Source organism: Canis aureus, chromosome 37 (assembly GCF_053574225.1).
Source record: "Canis aureus isolate CA01 chromosome 37, VMU_Caureus_v.1.0, whole genome shotgun sequence".
NCBI classification, from domain to species: Eukaryota; Metazoa; Chordata; class Mammalia; order Carnivora; family Canidae; genus Canis; species Canis aureus.
Genome location: NC_135647.1, coordinates 4,012,498 through 4,034,445, shown reverse-complemented (window position 1 = coordinate 4,034,445; position 21,948 = coordinate 4,012,498). Strand labels below are relative to the sequence as shown.

Sequence of the window (21,948 nt, the reverse complement as noted above, 5' to 3'; positions counted from 1 at the left end):
CCACCCAGGGATCCCCTAATTATGTTTTCAGAACACTCCTTGCAGACACTCCTCCAGGACCTCTTGTGGTAAACTTTCTGCTCATGAGGTAATATATCAAGAAATATGGTCTCTTCATCCTTCTGGGGTAAAGATGTCAGTTCCAAACAGTGATAAATGCTACACGGGTGTTAATAGGAATATGATAATAAAGCTATGGGAAGAACACAGGCCTTACTTGTAATAAGGTGTGTGTATGGGGGCAGGTGTATTCTGTGTATCTTTCACATTATCTCACAAACTCCATGCAACCAAGATCTGAACTCGGGTTCTGCTCTGACAGCAAGCCAACTATCTGAGGTCCTTTGTCCTCAGCTAGGCTTTCAGGACATATCCTGGGACCCTAAGGAAATTTCTTCATGGTAAAATGTGGACAGCAACAGTAACCTGATTTAACCAGATGATCAATTAAATAAAAATGAAATGGAGAGGAGTCAAATGGCAGAGAAATAAGGGGACCCTATGCTTGCCATGCCCTTTGAACACAGCTAGATAAATATCAAATCATTCTGAACACCAAAGAAATCAATCTGAGGACTGAGAACAAACTGCACAACAAAAGGGAGAGAAGAAGCCACACTGTGGAAGGTAGGAGGTGTGCCGACATGATTTGGGGGAGAAAAGAATCCCGGGTGCTGTGGTAGGGAGAGAGCCTGTAACCACAGAGAGAGGAGAGACAGAGCAGTGCACAAGAAAAACACTTCCCCAAAGCCAATGGCTGGAAAAGCGAGAGTGGCTGATTATTATGAGTTTTTATAATCAGTCAAGCTCAAATCAGCCTGCCCTGCAGCCAATGTGGAGCCAGTGGGCATAGTGTTGGAGTGGAGAAGGAGGCCAGAGACCCAGGAGTGGACAGCATGGTCTTAGCGTCCCCTGCATTGCACTGGGAGAGACAGTTCCCCTTCTTGGAATGCACTTGAGAGAGGTGGCACTGAGTCACAGGAGACAGAAGAACTGGTGGGTGCCCCTGCACCACCCCATTCATTAGCATAGCGGCAGGGACACCTGCTGAGGGCAGCTTTTTGCTGTGCTTCACTCTAAACTCCAAGCACCTGTGCATTCCCACAACTGCCCTTCTGGGATAAATCTGCACCAGCCCCAGTGCCCCAAGACCCTCCCCCAGAGGATCAGGGTGGGTTCAGGCAGTGCCAGGTCCTTAAAATTAGAGTTTTGAAACTCCACCAGGCACCTGAGATAAAACACAGAAGCACTGTGCCGCCAGGTGGGCAGATAGCTCAGACACAGACACTGTGAAGGCAGAAATCTGAGGGATGCCTGGCATGCAAGGGGAGATTCTTCTCTCTTCTGTGAGGGCTGCCTGGACAGTGAGGGCATGAATTCACCTGTTGGGGGCCAAGGGAGAGGGTGGATGCCATCTTTCTCCTCCACCAACAGCACCAGTGGATTTCAGGGAGCAGCGCATTGCCCCCCCCCCCCCCAGTAGAGGCTGGAGCCACTTACACCAATTTCCACCCCCCTGTACTCTGCAGGTGCTTCTATGCCGGGGCAAGTGTACCTGAGAGCCAGAGCAGCAGGCCTCTCCCCCTAGAAAACCAGCAAAATTCCATCACATGCACCAAGTCTACTGATCACAGAGTGCTGTAAAGCTTCAGCTCTAGCGGAAATAAAATCTGGCCTTTTTAAACAAGCAGACCAAAGCACACCCAGTTAAAACTTGCCAAACACAGGACAAGGTCCAAATACTCCCTACTATAGGCGAGGAAAAACTCAGCAGAGAACTGACCTGAGGGAAAGAGCAGCCAAAACACACAGCAGAGTGAGTACATGCAGCACACACCAGACACACTTCTTGAAGCACCAGGTCCTGGACAGTATATGATCTCTTCTTAATAAAGCCATTACTCTCAGGAGCAGAGAACATAACAGGCTTTCCTAACACAGAGAAGAAGATACATATCTAGACAAAATGCCAAGACAGAGGAATTCATCCCAAAAGAAAGAACAGGAAAAGGTTATGGCTAGGAATCTAATAGAAACAGATAAAAGTAGTATGCCTGATACAGAGTTTTCTTTTTGTAAGATTTTATTTATTCATGAGAGACACAAAGAGGGAGAGAGAGGGAGGCAGAGATACAGGCAGAGGGAGAAGCAGGCTCCATGCAGGGAGCCCGATGTGGGACTCGATCCCCGGTCTCCAGGATCACACCGTGGGCTGCAGGTGGTGCTAAACCGCTGCACCACCAGGGCTGCCCCTGATACAGAATTTAAAATAATAATCATAAGGATACTAGATGGGCTTGAGAAAAGCATAGAAGATACCAGGGAGTCCCTTACTGCAGAGATAAAAGACCTAAAAACTAGTCAGACCAAAATTAAAAATGCTATAACTGAGATATCAAACTGACTAGATGTAATGACCACATGGATGGAAGAAGCAGAGGAAAGAAGGGGTGACACTGAAGATAAAATTATGGAAAAGAATTATGGAAAAGAAGAAGGAAAGAAAAATATTAGATCACAGATGTAGACTTAAGGAACTCAGTGACTCCAGGAAGTGGAGTATCATTCATATCACAGGAATCCCAGAAAAAGAAGAGTGGGAAAAGGGACACAAGGTTTATCTGAGCAAATTACAGCTGAAAATTTCCCTAATCTGGGGAAAGAAATCCAAATCCAGGAGGTACAGAGAACTCCCATCAAGATCAACAAAAGTAGGCCACCACTGAGGTATACCACAGTAAAATTTGTAAGATATAGAGATAAGGAAAAAGAAATCCCTAATTTATAAGGGAAGACAAATACGGTTTGCAGCAGCTTTATCCGCAGAAAGCAGGAGGAAGTGGCACGATACATTCAAAGGGCTGAATGGGAAAAATATGCAGCCAAGAAAACTTTCAAAACTGAAACAGAAGAAGTAGAAAACTTGAACAGACCAATCACCAGCAATGAAATTGAATTAGTAATCAAAAATCTCCCAACAAAAGTCCAGGGCCAGATCGCTTCCCAGGGGAACTCTACCAAACATTTAAGAGTTACTATCTATTCTTCTCAAACTGTTCCAAAACATAGAAAGAAAACTTCCAAACTCATTCCATGAGCCCAGAATTACCCTGATACTAAAACCAGATAAAGGGACGCTCAGTGGTTGAGCATCTGCCTTCGGCTCAGGTCATGATTCCAGGGTCCTGGGATCGAGTCCCACATTGGACTCCCCACAGGGAGCCTGCTTCTCCCTCCACTTATGTCTCAGCCTCTCTCTCTGTGTCTCTCATTAATAAATAAATAAATTCTCTTAAAAAAATTTTTTTAATTAAACCAGATAAAGAGAACTACAGGCCAAAATCCCTGATGAACATGGATGTAAAATTCTCAATAAAATACTAAAAATTGAATCCAACAGTATATTAGAAGAATCTCTCACCACAATCAAGTGGAATGTATTCTGTGCTTCAGGGGTGGTTCAATATTTGCAAATCAATTAATATGATACACTACACTAATAAAAGAAAGAATAAGGACCATATGATCATGTCAAAGGATACAGAAAAAGTAATTGGCCAAGTACAACAATCATTCATGATAAACACCCTCAACAAAGTATGGACAGAGGGAATATACCTCAAAATAATAAAGGCCACTTATGAATGACCCACAGCTAATTTCGCACTCAATGGGAAAAAATTTAGAGCTTTTCGTCTGCAGTCAGGAACAATAAAGGGATGTCCACTCTCACAAATGTTATTTAACATGGTACTGGAAGTCCTAGACTCAGCAATTAGACAACAAAAAGATAAAAGTCATCCCAACTGGCAAGGAAGAAGTCAAACTTTCACTCTTCACAGATGACATGATACTCTACATAGAAAACCTGAAAGACTCCACCAAGAAATTGCTAACACTGATATACAAATTCAGTATTCTCAGGATAAAAAAATCAGCACACAGAAATCTGTTGCATTTCTATACACCAATAATGAAGCAGCAGAAAAAGAAATCAAGGCATCAGTCCCATTTACAACTGCACCAAAATCATAAGATACCTTGGAATAAAGTTAACCAAAGAGGTAAAAGGTCTATACTCTGAAAACCATTGAACACTTATGAAAGATATCAAAGAGGACACAAAAAAATGGAAAAACATTCCATGCTCATGGGCTGGAAGAACAAATATTGTTAAAATGTCTATCCTACTCAAAGCAATCTACACATTTAATGCAATTCCTATCAAAATACCCCCAGCATTTTTCACAGAGCTAGAACAAATAATCCTAAAAATTTGTATGGAATCACAGGAGATCCTGAGTAGACAACGCAACACTGAGAAAGAAAAGCAAACCTGGGGGCATCACAATCTCAGACTTCAAGCTCTATTACAAAGCGGTAGTCATCAAGACAGTATGGCACTGGCACAAAAACAGACACATAGATCAAAGGAACAAAACAGAACCCAGACATGGACCCTCAACATTATGGTCAACTAATCTTCGACAAAGCAGGAAAGAATACCCATAGCAAAAAGACAATCTCTTCAACAAATGATGTTGAGAAAATTGGACAGCAATATGCAGAAGAATGAAACTGAACAACTTTCTTACACTATATACAATAATAAATTTAAAGTGGATGGAATACCTAAAAGTGAGACAGGAAACCACCAAAATCCTAGAAAAGAACACAGGAAACCACAACCTCTTTGGCAGACTGGGAAAGGGTACAGCAGGCAATAAACAATACAGGGATCACAGGCTGATTATCCATGTGTGAAAAAATGAGATTGAATCTCTTAACAGTATATACACAATTCTAGATGGATCAAAACTTAAATATGAAAGATAAAACTTATAAATCTTTATTAGAACATGTAGAAGGTAGCTTCCAAACATCATATACATTTTGATTCAAGTAAGAAAAAAAAATTTCAAGTTTATGTATATATAGAAAAAGGACCCTAAGCATAAAATGACAGACAGTTAAGGCATTTATTTCTAGGTAGAATTACGGGAGGTATTTAATTTTTTTAAAGGTTTTATTTATTTATTCATGAGAGAGACACACACAGAGAGGCAGAGACACAGGCAAAGAGAGAAGCAGGCTCCATGCAGGGAGCCTGATGTGGGACTCAATCCTGGGACTCCAGGATCACATCCTGGGCTGAAGGCAGGCGCTTAACGGCTGAGCCACCCAGGCATCCCTATTTAAATTTTTTCTAATTATAGACATACCCTGGGTTTTAAAATTTTTTATGCCAAATGTGCATTATTCTTATTATCAGAAGAAAATATATTTTTATCTCTTGGATTTTTGTCTCTTAAAACCTTGTATTTCTTCTGGATCAAGCCATGACTGCCAAAGTGGTAAATTAAAAATAAACATATAGACTCCTCACCAAAGATATGCCAATGGCAAACAGGCACATGAAAAGAGGCTTCACATCATATATCATCAGGGAAATGCAAATTACAACGAGAGGCATCACTACACACCTATTGGGATGGCCAAACTCTGAAACACTCCCAACACCAAATGCTGGTGAGGCTGTGGAACAAAAGCTCTCACTCACTGTTGGTGGGAAAGCCAGGGTACAGCCACTTTGTAAGATAGCTTGGTGGTTTCTTACAAAACTTAGCATACTCTTTCTGTACAATCCAGCAGTCACACTCCTTGGCATTTACCCAAAGGGTTTGAAAACTTATGTCCACATAAAAATCTGCACATGGATATTTCTGGCAGCTTTATTCACACTGCCCAAACCAGGAGGCAACCAAGAAGTCCTCCAGAAGGTGAATGGAGAAATAAACTGGTATCTGTCCAGGCAATGGAATATTACTTACTGCTAAAAGGAAATGAGCTATTAAACCATGAAAAGACAAGGAAGAGCCATAAATGCATTTTACTAAGTGAAAGAATCCAATCTAAGATGACTACTTACTGTGTAATTCCAACTGTGTGACCTTCTGGAAAAGAAAAAACCATGGAGATAGTAAAAAGATCAGTGGTTGCCAGGGAGGAGGCAGGGAGACACATGAACGGGTGGCGCACGGAGGATTTTTAGGGCAGGAAAATACTCTGTATGATATTTTGATGATGGGTTTGTACATCTGTCCAAACCCACCAAATGGACACTATCAAGAGGAAACCCTGAGGTAAACTACATGCTTCAGCTGATTATGATGTGTTAGCACAGATTCATCCTCGGTAAAATCTATAGAATACTTGTGAGTGATGTTGACAATGGGGGTGACTACACACAGGTGGGGCCCAGGGCATGTGGGAAATCTCAATTTTATTATAAATCTAAACTACTCTAAAAAAAATTCAAGTCTTTAAAAAAAAGATACACGTGAGCACTGAATGCCCCATGTGACTGTTCACCCAGCTTTCACAGGGCCTCTAGATTCTTAGGGATCTACTCTTAATAATAAAATAAGCTTGCAGAGCCAGGTAAGTTTATTTATTTAGCTGTAGTAAGGAACATATAACTAAAACTTACCATTTTAACCATTTTTAAGTATATAATCAGTGGTATTAAATAATTCATATTGTTGTGCAACCAGCATGGCCTTTCATTTCCAGAACTTTTTTGTTGTCCCAAACTGCCACTATCCTGATTAAGCACTAACTTCCCATTTTCCCTTTTCCCACCACCCCATGGCAACCACTACTCTGCAAGCTATCTCTGTGAATTGAACTACTCTGGCTATCTCCTGTAAGTGGGATCATACATTTGTCTTTTGCAAATGGCCTCATTCACTTCACCTCATGTTTTCAAGGTTATTCCATGATAAAGTATGTGTCACAATTTCATTTTTTTAAGGTGGAACAATATTCCATTGTATGTATATAGCACATTTTGTGTACCCATTCATCTGCTGGTGGACATTTAGGATGTACTGCCTTCTGGCCATTGTGAAGAATGTTGCTATAAACATTGGTGAAGTTATAGACTGAATATGTGTCCCCCCTGCTGAAATTCATACAATGAAACCTAGTCCCCAATGTGACTGGCATTTGGAGTGGGGCCTTCAAGAGGTGATCAGGTCATGAGGGTAGAGGACAGGATTAGTGCCCTCATAAGAGACCTCAAAGAGCTCCCTCACCCTGTCTGCCATGTGAGGATGAGAAGACAGCTGTCTATGAGCCAGAAAGGAGCCTTCACTAGATACCCAATCTGCCAGCAGCCTGATCTTGTACTGCCCAGCCTCCCACCATGAGAAACTTCTGCCATTTATAAGCTGCCCTGTTTGTAGTACTTTTGTTAAAATAGCTCAAACGGACTATGATAGTGTACAAGTAGTTGTTTGAGATCCTGCTGTCAATTCTTCTGGGTATATACCTAGAAGTGAGGCTGCAGATATGGTAATTTTAGATTTAATTTCTTGAGGAATTGCCAAACGGTTTTCCATAGGAAGTGCACCACTTTACATTCCTACCAGCAGAGCACGAGGGTCCCATTGCACCAGGTCCTCGCCAACACTTATTATTTTCCATGTTTTAAAGAATAACCATCCTTGGGCAGCCCGGGTAGCTCAGCAGTTTAGTGCCACCTTCAGCCCAGGGCTTGATCCTGGAGACTCAGGATCGATTCCCATGTCGGGCCCCCTGCATGGAGCCTGCTTCTCCCTCTGCCTGTGTCTCTGCCTCTCTGTGTGTGTGTGTCTCTCTCATGAATAAATAAATAAAATCTTAAAAAAAAAAAAAAGAATAACCATTCTAATGAGATAAATTGAGATCTCAAAGAAACCAAAACAGACATTTTCATGATATGTGTACAATATAAAACACTCTAGAAGATCTCTGTGAACTTTTTAGTCAGAGATGAATCCAAAAAAAAAAAAAAAAAAAAGAGATGAATCCAGTCAGATGCTTGGGAGTTTTTTTTAACCTATTCAGACTTCAGAAGAGTCGTAATATATAAATATATAGATGCACAGACATATGGATAGATGGATTTCAAGAAAGGCCATATTCTTTAAAATCATCAGATTCTTTTTTTTTTTTTTAAGATTTTTATTTATTTATTCATAGACAGAGAGAGAGGCAGAGACACAGGGAGAGGGAGAAGCAGGCTCCATGCAGGGAGCCTTTGGCCCAGGGCCTGATCCTGGAGACCCAGGGAGTCACACATCAGGCTCCCTGCATGGAGCTGGCTCCTCCCTCTGCCTGTGTCTCTGCTTCTATCTTCCTCTGTGTCTCTCATGAATAAATAAATAACATCTTTTAAAAAAAAATAAAAGATTAAGAAAATAAGTCATATACTGGTGGGAAATATCCACAATACATATATAAATTAATGAGCTTGTTTCAGGATATATGAAGACTCTTAAAACTAAATACAACAAACAATACAATTTTTTATTTTTTTTTATTTTTTATTTATTTATTTATTTTTTACAATACAATTTTTTAAATAAGGAAAGGAGTGGGGAGCTGGCTCAGTTGATAGAATGTGCAACTCTTGGTCTTGGGGTCATGAGTTCAAGTCCCATGTTGGGGGAAATTTACTTAAAAAAATAAAGGAGCATTTAAAAAAAATACGACAAAATAAAATAGGAAAAGAATACTTCTCAGAAGAAAGCTCTATAAATGGCTAATAAGCACCTGAAAACATGCTTAATATCATTAGTCATCAGGAAAAGGCAAATTAAAGCCATAATGAGATACTACCACTCATCAAATTAGATAAAATTAAAAGGACTGACTATATCAAGTATTGGCGAGGATGTGGAGACTGGAAGTCATATACTGAAGGTGGGAATGTACAATGGTACACCCACCTCAGGAAAAAGTTTGGCAATTTCTTAAAATGTTAAACATAAATTCACCATAGAACCTGATCTTTCCGGGATCCCTGGGTGGCGCAGCGGTTTGGCGCCTGCCTTTGGCCCGGGGCGCGATCCTGGAGACCCAGGATCGAATCCCACGTTGGGCTCCTGGTGCATGGAGCTTGCTTCTCCCTCTGCCTATGTCTCTGCCTCTCTCTCTCTCTCTCTGTGACTATCATAAATAAATAAAAAAAAAAAATTTAAGAACCTGATCTTTCCACTATTTATTTACCCCATAAAAACAAAAATATATGTCTACACAAAGACTTAAAATAAATGTTAATGGCAGCTTTATTTGTAGTAGTTCAAAGATATAAAAAGCCCACTGGACAGAAGGAAGGATGGATAGATAGATTGATCAATCAATCAATCAATCAATTGTGGTACATCCACACTGGAATAGCACTCTGCAATGAAAAGAAGCAGACTATCGATACAGACAACAGGGATGAATCAGAATCCTTTGCAGAGTGAAAGAAGACAGGCAAAAAGGAGTACATACTGTAGGATTCCATTTATGTAAAATTCTAGACAGTATTTAAACTGACCAAATACGGTTCATGGTGGCCCAAGGACAGGAGTGGAGAGGCAGGCAGAAACCCAGGGGGCATGAGGAGACCTCTGCGTTGCCAGAAATGTTTATCGTGGTTGTGATGATGGTCTCCCTGATATACACACGTCAGAATTCACCGAGTGTTCTACCTTAAATACATACAGTTTATTATGCTCCAGTTATATCTTTAAAAGTTATAAAGAGAAAAAGATTAAGAAACAGATAAATCATACAACTCTGCCTTACTTTGAAGATACAAAATTTCTTTCACATAACAACACAGCAAAAAGATTGGCCATCGGCATACCATTCCTGACAACCAAAAGAAAATATTCCCAGTAAGCAGGCAGTTCTAGTCCATGTTCATCCATGAGGATATCCACCTCAAGTGGCTGCCAACCAAAACCCCAAAGGAAACCTAACTGGCCTTGACCTCTTCGTAAAAATGTAAAAAGTTCGGTGTAGTTAGTGTACTGGCGTCAATTTAGGGAAACAGTCAAAACTTATGTATTGAAAGCTCAGTAAAGGTGTGGGAACCACTTGCCTGAAAGTGTAGTTTCCTGGAACCAGATTAGACAGACGTAAGGTGGGGGAATCAGCTGGGGTCTTCTCCTCTTGGAAGGGGCCATTAACTTCTTCCCAATGATAACTCACGATTTTAGTGTCATCTGTACTTTCTAGGGAGATTTGAAAATACATGGAGACCAGAATGAAATGCAAGAACAGTAAAACAAAATTTATAATTTATAGTCCTCATGCTTAAATTTGTTTTTGCATGAAATTGCGGAATTATATAGATTTCAATGGAGATGTATTATGTGCTAGCAGGAGGATTTTTCTTCTTCCTAAACCATCATCACTATTTTCCTCCTGAATTTCCACCAGATTTGGGTGAGGCTGCTTTCACTCAGCTGTGAATTTTAAAAAACAGTGACAGGCACTATTGCTTTTTTAAAAACAGGAGTCAAGGGGCACCTGGGTGGCTCAGCAGTTGAGCATCTGTGTGATCCTGGGGTTCTGGGATAGAGTCCACATCAGGCTTCCCCTGCAGGGAGCCTGCTTCTCCCTCTGCCTACATCTCTACCTCTCTCTGTGTGTCTCTCATGAATAAATAAATAAAATCTTAAAAAAAAAAAAAAGAGAGAGATGCTTATGTATAATTTATCACACCCCCTTTACTACCCTCATCATTAAGGTGTAAATCTAGAGAAAGGTAGTATCCTACAAGAAAACTTCCCTTTCCTGTACTAAAAAGAGAGCAAATGAAATATGCTCCATGCAATCACAGAGACGGAGACCTGGAAGAGAGTCAGCTGCATCTAACTCAGTTAAAGAAATAGCTTGTGTGACAGCTTAATAATCCCAGTCTCCTGTCCTAAGCCATCCTGCATTAGAGAAATCAAAATGTGGTACATTTCCTCATGTAAATATTTTCATCTAAAATATGCTTTGTTTTCATGTTGTTAAGGGGGAAATGTGGATATTTGTATTTGAATAGGCAAAAATGATGTCAATGTAATTTGTGTATATTTGCAGACTTGCAAAATGGAGCAGCATTAGCAGCCGACAATTACCCTTTACTCCCGAGAATCTGGTATTAGCTTTGTGGTTAAATGTACACAAATGCAAATACCAGCCACACTGCGATTGAACATACTTTGTCACATGTCTATATCTATCTATATCAGTGTAGTCAATTTCCATCTATTCTTGTTTGCATGGATGCCTGGAGTCACACAGGGGCCCCTTCCACATATAAAAGAACGAATGAACTCTGATCAAATTAACAAAACACTACCAACCCTCGATGAAGGCAACCCTCCTCATTTTGTTAAAGTGATTTTCCAGTTGCTCATCACATATACTAGATCAAAAGGAAATTCTCTAAGAACTGCTTTAATTCCAAACCAAATAGCGAGGCCCTAAAGAAGTTTTTGTGGACAAGCGGGACATAACCGATGGCAAGATGAACATTGGACAAAGCTGTGAGCCACATGCCCAATGAGGGAGACACTGGGCATCGGCGTGAGTGTGCAAGCCCTCCTGGCCTCATAAAGAACACCAGGAAGCCTTGCAGCACGTGGGGCGGAGAGACTTTGAAGCGCCACAGATACCCACGGCTGCCGTCGATGAGGGCGGACGTCAAAGGCAGGGTGAGCACTTGCGTCTGGGGAGACACAACAGCTGTGGGGGGCAGGTTGACTCTTCTGGCTGTGTGACAGGAGAAAAGGACACTGACTGAGCCTGTTAGGTGTGCACAGATCATAACCCCGATAAAAGCACCCGCCTTTTAAAAGTTGGTTATAAACATCCTGTCAAGAAGGCGTTTATCCTATAGGCCTCAGCTGTGGAGACTACCTCCAACAGTTTCAGAACCTTCCTATGAAGGTTGAGGAGCCTGTCTGCAGATTTACATCTTGGCAGGCAAGTCCCAGCCCAGGGGACGTGTGTACTAATAACCAGGGCTTCCTCACATAGCCTGAGCAGGAACTGCAGACACGGAGCAGAAGAGCACACTTCCAGCTCCTGCCATGCACAGCTGAGTCTGAAATCTTTGACGCAGGCACCCCCCACTACCCACACTGAACTCTGGCTGGAATAACACTCGGGCAGAATGTGCTGAAAGGGAGCGTGGAGCCTCAGAGGTAATGGCTGGGAAGAAGCGCTGGCACAGAGGCGGCCTGCCTCCAACTGGACAGGTTGTGGCCACCCAAATGGCAAAGGGCCCCCTGCTTCTAATTCCTATAAACGCACTGGCCTGTGGGCTAGTGGCAGCCTGCAAGCCCAGTGCCTACATTCCCCAGCACCCATGGAAGGGGAGACTGAGGCGTGGGGAAGGGAGATGGAGTAGTGACGGGAGCAGAGGTTGGCACATGGCTACCCCCTGACCTGGTACCCTTAAATAGCAGCATTGAGCAAGTACTAAGAATTACACAGAATGCAGAAAGGGGTGGGGGGAGGCATAATCACTGCATATTTTCTCTAGAGTAGAGCCAAACGTAAAAATAAAAGATACAATATCATTCTGGCACCAAAAACGGATGTAAACCCATACAACACAAGGCCATTCTCTCACACAGGCTTACCTGGCTTAACAGTGACATTGACAAATCCTTCTCCAAAGGCATTCTCGCTAGAAACTGCTACTTTGAAGGCATAAAGTCCCGCTGACAACTGCAACATAAAGAAAAGTTTCAGGGGTAAACATGCTAAGGACGTGATAGGTCCATTGCCTAGAAAGTCCTAAAATCTTCCAGAAACCGTTCTCCTGAACTAAGCACAGCAAAGGGTCTTAGGAGAAGTCTCATCTGGAGCTGTGCAGACATTGCCACGTGTTCGAAGCCAGTGCCCTGGCACACTGGAAATCACCCAGAAAAGCCCACAGCCTCGTCACGGATGCTCACGGACCACATAAGTGGGGTGGACCTGCTGAGGGCAGCAGTCCATAAATTGGCTGTCAGTGGTCTGGCACTCAGAGAAGCGGAGCACGGTGGTTATATGAGCTCGCGCTGCACCCATGGCTGTGTGGTCTCAGGACCAAAGACAAAATGATCATCAGGTGGGAAACCAGATCCCTAGTAGCTAAGTCAGTTTCTTGATCATTATGATCCAGGAAGGGGACGTGTTTCTTCTTGTGAGGGGCTTACCTCTTGGAGCAGTATCTGATAGCCAAAGCATTTGTGAGCTGGAATGGAATTACTGGCAGCTCTAGAAATATGCCTACTTGCTTGAGAAGCAGACATAACCAGAACGTCTCTACCACTAAAAAGACTATGGGACTTAGAACACAGGCTTTGCAACCTCACCACAGAAACCCTTGGGCAACCAGTCTCCTTTATCCAAGCTGATATGCCAACTAATTAAAATAAAGAAGAGCTATCTGAAAAGTTTCCTTCTTTCAACATTTGCCTGTCTACATGGTTGAAACTATGGTTGAAACTTTATTCATTTATAACCTTCTTCTGATCTTAGTCATAAAACAGATTTCAGGGCTCAACAGCTAAAGTGTTAGCTGAATTCTATGATGTGCTGTCAGAGACAATCAGTCTGCAGTTACTTACTTGAGAGAGATTAAGAGTTTGCATGTGCCTTTCTTTTATTTCATCTCGGTAGTCTTCAGGGTGGTGCATTAAACTCCATTCATAGCTGTATGCGGTTTCTGAGAGCAACAAAGAAATATGAGTAATCATAAATTTGGAAAGGTTGTTTTAACAATCTGGGCAGATGGAAGAGGATGACAGCCCTGACCCCAGCAGAAGGGACAGCGGAGATATTCTGAACTCTGCTTTCAACTGTCATCCAGGTAAAGAACTGTGAGATTTCTCTATCCTTTTAACGTAAAATTTGTTTTATTAGAAAAACACACAGCTTATGGAAAAACTCATGAAATGTAGAAACTGAAAAAAAAAGAAAAGAAAAGAAAAGAAAAGAAAAGAAAAGAAAAGAAAAGAAAAGAAAAGAAAAGAAAACCATCTCTCTGCTCTTAAATTTACCATTTGATGACTTTCCTTTCAGGGTGACTATATATTTACATATAAATTTCAACTACAGTATAATCCATTGTTCTTTTTTCTCCTTTTAATAAAAGGCAAGGAGATTTCCATACATTCCATCTGTTGTGGGGATTTCTTTAAGGACACAAAAACGGGTTAAACCTCTGTAAGAAGACGAGAATGTCTCCTACCGTGAGATGCTACTAATTCAGGTGTGGAGTGCCTCAACTAACAGGATTAAAGGCAAATGCCAAATATCATCTCTGCTTAAATGTCGACCCATAGGTGATAGAGGGGAAAGCAAATGAGGGAATTAACCTGAACGAGAAACATTCAACGTTTTAAGAACGAATATACTTTAGGAAAGAATGCCTTTGGCTGCTCAGGGGAAGAACTCAAATGTTTGCTTCTGGACAAGCAGAAGAAAGGGCATTTTGAATGAGCACTGGGTGTTATACTATATGTTGGGAAATGGAACTCCAATAAAAAAATATACAAAAAAAAATAAGTTAAAAAAAAAAAGGGCATTTTGAGCAACATATTTCGAAGAGCTGGTGCGAGGCATCCTGAGAACCTCAGAGCCCCGCTGTCAACACCAGAACATCTGTAAACAGAGCTTGGGGCACATGCCCCACGCCCTCTCTCCTCAGGGTAAAATCTTCCCACACCTTCTGGGTGACCACAGGTCAAACTCTGGAATGTGGAAACCTCTCCAGCTCTAACACATCCCTTGCTTTGCATCCTCAGAAATGCATGACCTTCCGTCCTGACCAATTACAGGATATGTCCTGTATTTCATTTCTCATACTCTTCCTCTAGTTTGAACTACTTCAGTGAGGTTTAAGGCTTAGGACCACCAAAGCCTCGCCACCACTCCCGACCCTTCAGTGGGGACCTCACACAGTGTTGTTCAAGTGAACCTGCGCAGTAAATAACCAGCAAAGACTGGTGAAGAGCAACCCAGCTACCTGGCCTCTGGTGTCACAAAGGAAAACCAAACCCTTACCTGCAGGTAGGGCTGACACAACAAAAGCCTTCAGCTCCACTTCATTTTCAGGTAAAGTCAGTATCAGGTTATCTCCAGCAGACACCACGAGCTCTTGTGCTATGAGTTGATTAGACATGGTACAGTCCTTTACACACAATAATGCTATTATATTACTGCCCCGTGATAGATTTGTTTTTAGGTAAGACAAAATAACATCTCTCTTTATAGTAGTTCTCCTCCCTCTGATTTTATCTAAGACACTTCTTTCCTCTGGCTAGTAACCTACCAAGACCCATATTATGCTGCAGGGCAAATTTCATAAATTTTAAGTCATCTGTGTGAGTTGAAAAGGGGAAGAAAATCGCAATTTGGATTGACTGAGCACAGTGTTGGGTAATAAGGTTTTTGGAAGAACAGGTCGGGTACTATAAGTTGAGCCTCTTCTTTCTCTTACCATCAGTGCTTCTTGACTCCGTGGTATGTGCTACTTTCATTAAAAAATTGAGTGTAATCCTAAGTGTTTCTGTATCGTTAGTCACACACCACTCAGTTCTGTTAGCAGCCTCGTGAATTACCACTGATGGCCTCGCTCCTGGAACCTTTCCAAGAGAAAACCCAGTCAACCTCCATAAAAAGGCGATTTTAACTCAGGCGGTGGAGACATTCACTCTCATCAAAAGCACTTATCCACTATATCAGCACTCAGAACAAGGTTCATTTACCTCCTCCGTAAGCAGCAGAACACTGATGTATTATTCAATTGGCATGATGTAACTGGACATTAGCTTCACTTATAAAATACAATTGAGATATGTCAAGATATCACACAGATACCACACAGAGAAAAGCACTGAAGAGCTCCCATTCTGTTTTGTCTTAAAGCGGAGTGCTCCTCAGAGGTCTCGGCTACTTGGAGGTGTCAGGGGGCCATGTGGCTCACTTACAACTGATCCTCTCCTTTCAGTACCCTGTCCTTCCAGAGCCTTCCTGGACCACCTGCAGGGGCCTCCTCGGCCTCTCTGGCTCCTCTTTCCCATTACTTCCATGGACTCTGTGCCCTGAAAGTCAGTAACCGTGGATGCAGAGGGGACACTGGTCCCAACCTATCATTTTATCCTAAGTGTTTCTGTATCATTAGTCACACACCACTCAGTTCTGTTAGCAGCCTCGTGAATTACCACTGATGGCCTCGCTCCTGGAGCCTTTCTAAGAGAAAACCCAGTCAACCTCCATAAAAAGGTGATTTTAACTCAGGCGGCGGAGACATTCACTCTCATCAAAAGCACTTTTCCGCTAAATCAGCACTCAGAACAAGGTTCAGATGAGGCAACTGAGCTCAGAAAGGCCAAGTAATTGCTCAAAGTTATATGAATAATTAGCAAAAATAGATCCACCAATATTTAATTAATTTAAATGTATTGATTTCAACAAACACACATAGCAGATGACACTATGCCAGGCTCGGTTCTAAGGACGTTAAAAAATGATTACTTCATCTAACCTTCTACTAATTCCATGCAGTAGGTCCTATTAGAACCCAAGGATCCTATATCCCAGGCTGGCTTCCTTTCCAAAATACCACACAGTTCTCTTCTGCCATTACCTTTCTCTGTACTCAAGCTTAGGGTAAAAGTATTTGAACAAGGCAGAGAGGGCTATCCCCAAAGCATGTCAACCACAGAATGGCTTTGGAAACAAGGTCTCTAGTACCTCCTTTATTAGTAAACCTAATGGGAGCTCATCAGTGCTCGTCATGATCTCTGCAACCCCTGGCTTCCTTCATGACATCTTTCTACCTGGAAGTATTCTTTCTATCCCTCAGTGCATGCCTCCTCTTGATGCCCTGCCTCTCTGGCAAGGCCACTCAGCCTGCCCCATAAGTTCCTTTGGGTCTCCCAGCTCCTTATGTAAAGACGTTCCCAATGATCCTCCTGAGGCCTCTCCCCAGCTCACCCATTGCCCTCCCTGGAAGGTCCCATGTGTGCCCTACACCCTCACTTATCACCTCTATGCTGATGACTCCTGATCCTTTATCTTCAGCCCATTGCTCATCTAATGTCCAGTCCCACACACTTATCTATCTCAGAGTCCCCTGTCTTTCATCCTGCCATTGAGCCATTCATCAAATCCTAATGATTCCAGCCCCCAGACATCTCTTGAATGTTATTTCTCTCCATCCTTGCAACCACTCTCTCTAGTCCTTATAGATCTTCTTGTCTCCACTCAACTCCATATTATTTTCTTGAAAACACATCTGATCAGTTTGTTTTCCTGCTTAAAATCATTCAGAGAGGGGCACCTGGGTGGCTCAGGGGTTGAGTGTCTGCCTTTGGCTCAGGGCATGATCCTGGGGTCTGGGGATCAAGTCCCACACTGGGTTCCCCACAGGGAACCTAATTCTCCCTCTACCTGTGTCTCTGCCTCTCTGTGTGTCTCTCATGAATAAATAAATAAAACCTTTAAAAATAAAATCATTCAGAGATTCTCTATACGTACCTAATAAAGCATAAACTCCTTAGCACAGACTGCAGATCTTTCAAAATCTTGTCCTGCTTACCACTCTAGATCCATACTTTGCCATTCCCTCTCACTCACATGATTTGTTCCAGCCACACTGACCTCCTAACAGCTCTCCCAAAATGTCACACAAGCCCTAGTACTTCTGTTCTCTTGCACAGTCAGTGGATGAGGTGATGGCTAGGAAATGCTGAGCCCTGTACTCAGTAAGTGTTCACTGAACAGAATTATCATTATGGTTATTACACACTGTGCTGCCTTGACCTGAACAACACACCGACCCCCATTTTTAATTGGCTTGCTGTATCCTGGCATTATCACCTCTGGAAAGGCTTTCCTGGCCTTCAGAAGGGTCAAGCTGGGTTTCTCCCTCCGCTCCCACAGCAGCCTGTCCCAGCACTTACCACATGATACAAAAACCCCGTTATTCTCATTTCCTGCACTACAGATCACTGAGGGAAAAGACAATGTCTGTTCATCTATTCATTGCTGGTGTGGAGCACCATTTCTAGCACTGGGGAGAGGCTTGAAGATGTGCCTGGAGGGAATGAGCAAACTTTATAAAGTTGTAGCTACTCTACTCCATAGCATGATTTGTACTTTTCTCCCAGCTATACTGTTCTTATAGTTACCTGTCCCAGGAGCAGTGGGCGGAGATTCAGGTTGCTGGGATGGGGTAGGCTCAGCGGGGACGAGGCTAGCGGGAAGGGTCATGGCACCATGCTCTGGGCGCCACGTGGGGACTGTGACAGGTGGGTTCTCCTCTGTGGAGGCTGGGCTGAACTCCAGTCTGGCTGGAGGATCATAGGACAGCATGAGACCCTAGGAGATCAATCACAAAAACACATTGTTACAAAAAAAAAAAAAAAAAAAACAGCAATAAATGGTTGACCTCGTTGAGCAACACAATGTCACTGACCTTTTACATAAATGAGATTTGTGGCATTCAAAATACCATATCTAGGGACGCTTGGGTGGCTTACCAATTGAGCATCTGCCTTCGACTCAGGGAGTGATCCCAGAATCCCGGGATTGAGTCCCACATCAGGTGCTTTGCAAGGAGGCTGCTTCTTCCTCTGCCTGTGTCTCTGCCCTTCTCTATGTGTCTCTCATGAATAAATAATGAAAATCTTAAAAAAAAAAAAAAAAAAAAACCTCATATCTAGTATCACAAAACACTAGAAGTCTGGACCATCTCTCTCTTTTTTTAAGATTTATTTATTTATGAGAGAGAGAGAGCATGTGCACACACACATGAGTGTTGGGGGTGCAGAAGAAGGAGAGAGAATCTTAAGCAGACTCCACACTGAGCACAGAGCCTGAGGCAGGCCTGGACTCCAGAACCCTGAGATCATGACCTGAGCTAAAACCACGAGCTGGACACTTAACTAAGCCACCCAGGTGCCCCAAGACCACTCCTCTAAAATAATCTCTCTGCTACCCATTAAAAATTTAAGAAAACGGTGCACCTGGGTGGCTCATTGGTTGAGGGTCTGCCTTCAGCTCAGGTTGTGATCCCAGGGTCCTGGGATTGAGTCCCCTATCAGGCTCCCTGGAGGAAGCCTGCTTCTCCTCTGCCTATGTCTCTGCCTCTCTGTCTCAAATAAATAAATAAATAAATAAATAAATAAATAAATAAATAAAATCTTAAAAAGAAAAAAGTAAGAAAATTGTAGGTTGGACAATTATAAGTGAACATACACATGCCATCACTTGAGATGAAAAGAGAAAATAACCGTAGTAAGCCCCCAAACTAGTAAATAAGACAAAAACTGAATCAATCAGATAATTCAACAACCAGGCTTCTAGAGTAAATGATATCTATTTGTACCCTCTACTGAGTATAAATTGTAACAGGAAGTTAGAGTAACAGCCAACTTAGTGTTTTTGTTTTGTTTTTTAAAGATTTATTTCTTTATTTGAGGTGGAGTCGGGGCAGAGAGAGATGTGGAGAGAATCCCAAGCAAGCTCCATGGTCAGCTCGGAGCCTGATGCAGAGCTTGATCCCACAACCCTGAGATCAAAACCTGAGCCCAAATCAAGAGTCAGACATTTAACAGACTGAGCTGCCTAAGCACCACAGCCAACTTTAAGTTTTTAAATTGAGTATTCTGTGCCATAGAGGAAAGTCTCATAAAATGATAATAAAATGCTCTTCTGAGCCTCATCTGCCAGTGGGCCAGGTGAGTAAAAGTCATGCTCAGGACACAGGAGACCCAAGGGGGAAGGTGCCATGAGAAATCCATAGAAAGAAAGCTGTAAGTGAAATGTAAATCAGGGGATGCCTGGATGGCTCAGAGTTTGAGCACCTGCCCCTGGCTCAGGGCGTGATCTGCAGTCTCAGGGTCTCAGGATTGAATCCCACATCAGGCTCCCTCCCTAGAGCCTCCTTCTCCCTCTGCCTACATCTCTACCTCTCTCTCTCTCTCTCTCTCTCTCTCTCTGTGTCTTTCGTGAATAAATAAATAAAATCTTAAAAAAAAAAAAAAAAACCTGGTAGTGGGTTATAGGAAAGGAAAAATAATTTTTCTTCTGCCCTTCTAGTTCTTTGGCTGAGACCACCACTCTCCAAATAAAAAGGCAGATTAACAGAAGGAAAACAAATTTAATCATGTGTATACAAATGTATGTGCAGGTGCTCCATAAAGATAGGAGATGCAGAGGAATGACCAAAACAAAATATTTAATATATTTTAGACAAAGAAACAATAGATTTGTGAAGAATTGATAAGACCTTTGTTTGAACTTCTGATAGTTAGTGGTGAAGAAGTAACAAGGTTATATAGTCTCCTCTCCCCCAAATCCCTGTCTCTGGTGACATGCCTCCCCTAAATCCCCTCCAGGTACAGGGAGGCTACCTTTCACATGAGAGACTGCTCTCCTGCTTTCCAGGGGACAACAGCAGATTATCCTTCCTGCACCGCTGTTTCTTAGGTGCCGTGTTTGGGGATGACAATCTGAACCCCTACAGCGTCTACCATAATTTTAAGATGCTTGGTTTCTTTGAGGTTTCAGACATCAAGGTTTGTAAAGTGCGTGCTGATATAGGAGACTTCACTGCATCTGTGCTGAGAACACTATGAGGTTCAGAATCCCTGCAAACCAGAGCTCCAGAACAGGTGTTTGCAACATATTATAGTGGAACCTCTGTAGAGGCTGCTTTGGGGCAAGCAACTTGAACATCAGAAACCTGAGAAAGGTAGCAGGACCCACAGTCACCCCAAACCCCTGTCGGCTGATATCCATAAGCCCTAGATGACCAATGGGCTACTTACACCCAAACACACATACCAAATGGGGAACACTGCATGCATCCCCCATGTCCTCACCTTCCCACATAACCAGCCCCCACCACTGCCTCATGGCAGTCCTCTCTGCTTTGCCATCCTGCCCGCTGCTCCCTTGCAGTGTATTCATACATTACTATCTCCTTTGTTCTGCCCTGGGTGAGTTCCTCCACCAACCATGCCACCGGCCTCCAGCCTATATCAGCTTGCCCATTCGGTGGCCCCCTCCCCCACCCATCCAATCAAGAGACCCCACAGCCTCTGTAAACTCCACAAGATAAACCAGATTTTTTAGTTTGAGAGCCTTGAAAAACTACTACCAAGATGAAATAAAAAATGGTCTACAGACAGTGGTAGGAAACATCAGAGTGCCTCTCCAAGGGTTCACAGCCACCAGGTCATGGCTGATGGGATGACGACTCCCCTCGTGCCTCCTGTGCAGACCACTTGCTTTCCCACTACGTGGCCTCTCTGGGTTGGAAGGGAATGCCAGGTCTCCACTCACCCTTGGGCCCTGCCTCCATGAGCTCCAGAGAGAGCTCCTCGCTGAGCTGTCAGTATGCAGGTCCTCCCTGACACACCCCACCCAGAGAACCTGGATCCCCCACGGAAGCCATGGGCACCCTCGCCCCCCATTTCAGCCTTCAGCTCACAGCCTGGCTTGGTCAACAAGAGTCTCAGATGCCTCCTTTCTTTTTTCTACTCTAACTACTCTAAAACAACTTATTAAAAGTCTGGTCTTGCCCACTTGAAAACAAAACTGTAGGAAACATCGTTTATCCTCTACAAATTTAATCTGGATTTGTTTCAAATTTCTTGACTGTGTCCTATTCAGTTTATTTTATGAATAATGCTATGTGTCTTTCTATGTACAGATATTTTTGTTCCTATTGAGTAAACTTAGAGGTTGAATGGCTGGGTTATATGCTAAGTCTATGTTTATCTTTTTTTTTTTAAGTTTTTGCTTTTTTTTTTTTTTTTAATTTTTTAAAGAGAGAGAGCTTGGGTCACTTGGGTGGCTCAGTGGTTGAGCATCTGCCTTCAGCTCAGGGCGTGATCCTGGAGTCCTGGGGTCCTGCGTTGGGCTCCCTGCTTCTCCCTCTGCCTGTGTCTCTGCCTCTCTCTCACTGTCTCTCATGAATAAATAAACAAAATCTTAAAAAAAAAAAAAAATAGAGCTTGCAAGAACAGGGGAGAAGGGGTAAGGGTGGAGGGGCAAAGGGAGAGGTCATCAGAATCCTAAGCACACTCTACCTCAAAGCAGAGCCCTGGGCGGGGCTGGATCTCA

General features: G+C 42.8%; 1 protein-coding gene across 9 annotated transcripts in view; it reads right to left on the bottom strand.

Annotated features, from left to right (window-relative positions):
* Positions 1-21,948, bottom strand: part of KIAA0319 (KIAA0319 ortholog) — a 100,237-nt gene that overhangs the window by 28,220 nt on the left and 50,069 nt on the right. For 7 of the 9 annotated variants that reach the window (XM_077886191.1, XM_077886188.1, XM_077886189.1 and 4 more), the window contains 6 exons: positions 18,006-18,195; positions 14,875-14,973; positions 13,437-13,534; positions 12,462-12,549; positions 11,494-11,586; positions 9,920-10,052 (listed from right to left, as the gene is read on the bottom strand). In XM_077886191.1, coding sequence (XP_077742317.1) covers positions 9,920-10,052; positions 11,494-11,586; positions 12,462-12,549; positions 13,437-13,534; positions 14,875-14,973; positions 18,006-18,195 — 701 coding nt within the window. Of the gene's footprint in view, positions 1-9,919; positions 10,053-11,493; positions 11,587-12,461; positions 12,550-13,436; positions 13,535-14,536; positions 14,788-14,874; positions 14,974-18,005; positions 18,196-21,948 lie in introns of those variants that run through there. The other 2 variants (XM_077886195.1, XM_077886196.1) reach the window with 2 other exon arrangements.